General features: G+C 39.0%; 1 protein-coding gene across 1 annotated transcript; it reads left to right on the top strand.

The window, feature by feature from the left end:
• Positions 1 to 1,510: 1,510 nt before the first annotated feature.
• On the top strand, positions 1,511 to 1,720 carry C922_05300 (hypothetical protein; the record flags this gene model as incomplete). Its single annotated transcript, XM_008820871.1, has 1 exon — positions 1,511 to 1,720. One exon carries the CDS (start codon positions 1,511 to 1,513, stop codon positions 1,718 to 1,720), a length of 210 nt encoding a protein of 69 aa, XP_008819093.1.
• Between the last annotated feature and the right edge of the window lie 264 nt (positions 1,721 to 1,984).

Raw genomic sequence — 1,984 nt, forward strand, 5'->3', positions numbered from 1 at the left:
TTATATGGTACTGTATTCAAGATGCTGCTGAACTTCACACAATGGCACTCTCCATTTACTGACGCTTTCGATATTGAATGAACGCTGGTATATTCGTGCTCCTCAAATAAATTTGTTCCAGCCGGTTTGGAGGGTTCAAATCATTTAGTTGCTCCTACATTACTTGTATTATTCCTCAACCCCCATAAAATGATATCGCTGGTATAGCTCTATACTTCACAACCACTAACACTTGCGATATATTCCAGCGGCTTACAAACTTCTTCTCCTTATATAATACTACAACACGTATATCTGCAAGCTTCATCCAATGATTTCATTCATATAATAGTATTCTTGAAAGACACATAAAGTGCAGAAATAATATTAGCTCGTGCATGGGAGTACTATTTAAATCATAGTCCTCCGGGCACAGGTATACTCATCCCCACGATGTTATTTCTTCCATATCAATACTTTGCAAACAAGCAGACTATTCATATGATAGTACTCTGGGAATATCGACACTTGAAGTTAAAAAGTTATTCTCACACAAGCGTAATCTAAGGATATCCCTACACATCGTATAGGGGTGTTGCTAAAATCATGAAGCATTACGTAATGCACCACTCTTAATATAATAATACTTCAGGGACTGCTAACAGTCCGTAACAGTAGTGTTCTTTGTATAATAAAGTTGGGAATGCTGGGCCTCGATGTTTAGACTCTTCACATAATCGTGCTTCAGGCACATCTATAATCTGTGCACCATTGTGTTCCCTAAATGACGCTATTACGCACATATGAGTATACTCACAAAATACGGTTGAAGATTATGCATACTTCTAACCGAGGTATTTTACTGAAACATCAATGCACAACAGATATTACCACAGCTCAAGTATTAGTACATTCATATAAGAATACAAGACGAGACTTCGACAATCTTCGCCATTGGAAATCCATACACATCCGTATTGTGCACGCAATTGCTTTGCTTCCATATCCGGACACTAGACGAAATAGTGCTTTCTAGATGACACTTGTGAAATATCAATATCTCACACAAACACGTACGGTTCATATCAGAATACTCTTGGCACCATAGTACTATCGAGACAATGGTCTCCGTAACATTTATTAAAGGTTGTACAATCCCGTACTTCATATAATTGGCTCATTAAACTTAAATAAACCCCCCTTAGCTAAAGGCGATTCAGAGACAGGCATGCTCATCTAGTGAAGACATTCGGTAAATAACCGTACTATTGTTCGAATGACGCAACATTGAAGAGGACCCTCCTGTTCACACCATAGTATCTCTCATATAGGACTATTACGGAAAGCGTTATACCGTCCATGATGTAAGTCTCTGCATAGGATAAAACATGATGCCATATATCTTATCGACTTTAACATACATTACTTCACAATACAGTGGTAAGTTTGTCACTCTTCGAATAGGAATGGACCAGGCATGTTAACAATCTTCGAATATGAATACCGCATATACTCAAGTACTCTTCACAAGATGATACTTCCAGTCATCGATACTTCCCATACGACTGTAACCTTCGAGGGGAGGTATAATCCAAAGAGAAGTATTGTTGACATAACAATATTACCTCCACACGCATACTTACCAACAAGTAGTACCATAGATATAGTCCAACTAATGAAGCTACCTAACGGGAGAGACGATGCTATCAGTAGCGCATCTTCCCTCCTTCAAGATCAATAGTGGAGACAAAAGAGTACTCTTAAAATCATCATACTCCTGGAGTAGGCATACTCTCTAAGTAATAGTCCAAATGAGCCCTAGGAACTCCACAATCCCGCAAGTTATGTAGTGAGATCATTAGACTTACCTCAAAACACATCACATCCTGATAACCCAAGGATAGGCTTATTCCTCGAGGTACCACGCCCCCCAAATAACAGTAGTTTTCTTCAATTGAGAGGCAACTTGACACATGAGCGCACTCGATACAGGAGTATCGTTCAC

The sequence above is a fragment of the Plasmodium inui genome (genome assembly GCF_000524495.1).
Source record: "Plasmodium inui San Antonio 1 unplaced genomic scaffold supercont1.53, whole genome shotgun sequence".
In the NCBI taxonomy this organism is placed as follows: domain Eukaryota; phylum Apicomplexa; class Aconoidasida; order Haemosporida; family Plasmodiidae; genus Plasmodium; species Plasmodium inui.